Consider the following 314-nt stretch of genomic DNA (forward strand, 5'->3'; position numbering starts at 1 on the left):
TGGGGGCATTGAGGGCAGTGGGCAGCAGTGGGGGCAGTACTCACGCGGGACATGTCGGCGTCGCAGGTGGACTTGGGGCGCACGACGTAGTCCTTGTTGGAGGGCAGCGGCACTCGCGCGCGCGACACCCAGCCCGGCTCGCCCGGCCGCGCCGCCCTGCGCACACGTCACACGTCACACGTCGCACGTCACACGTCACACGTCACACACTCCGCTCTCATCAACATCGTCGTCCTACAGAAGCAGTCACTGACCGGTCGGGGTCCGGCGGGGGGTGGTGCGCGGCGTGCGCGGTGTGGGGGGCGGTGGCGGGG

At 70.7% G+C, this 314-nt stretch overlaps 1 protein-coding gene across 1 annotated transcript in view; it reads right to left on the bottom strand.

The window, feature by feature from the left end:
- Positions 1–314, bottom strand: part of LOC106113337 (serine/arginine repetitive matrix protein 5) — a 6,576-nt gene that overhangs the window by 1,837 nt on the left and 4,425 nt on the right. The window contains exons 10-11 of the mRNA XM_013306061.1: positions 255–311; positions 8–156 (exon numbers count right to left, since the gene is read on the bottom strand). Coding sequence (XP_013161515.1) covers positions 8–156; positions 255–311 — 206 coding nt within the window. The remainder of the gene's footprint in view (positions 1–7; positions 157–254; positions 312–314) is intronic.

Source organism: Papilio xuthus, unplaced genomic scaffold (genome assembly GCF_000836235.2).
Source record: "Papilio xuthus unplaced genomic scaffold, Pxut_1.1 DF828258.1, whole genome shotgun sequence".
In the NCBI taxonomy this organism is placed as follows: Eukaryota; Metazoa; Arthropoda; class Insecta; order Lepidoptera; family Papilionidae; genus Papilio; species Papilio xuthus.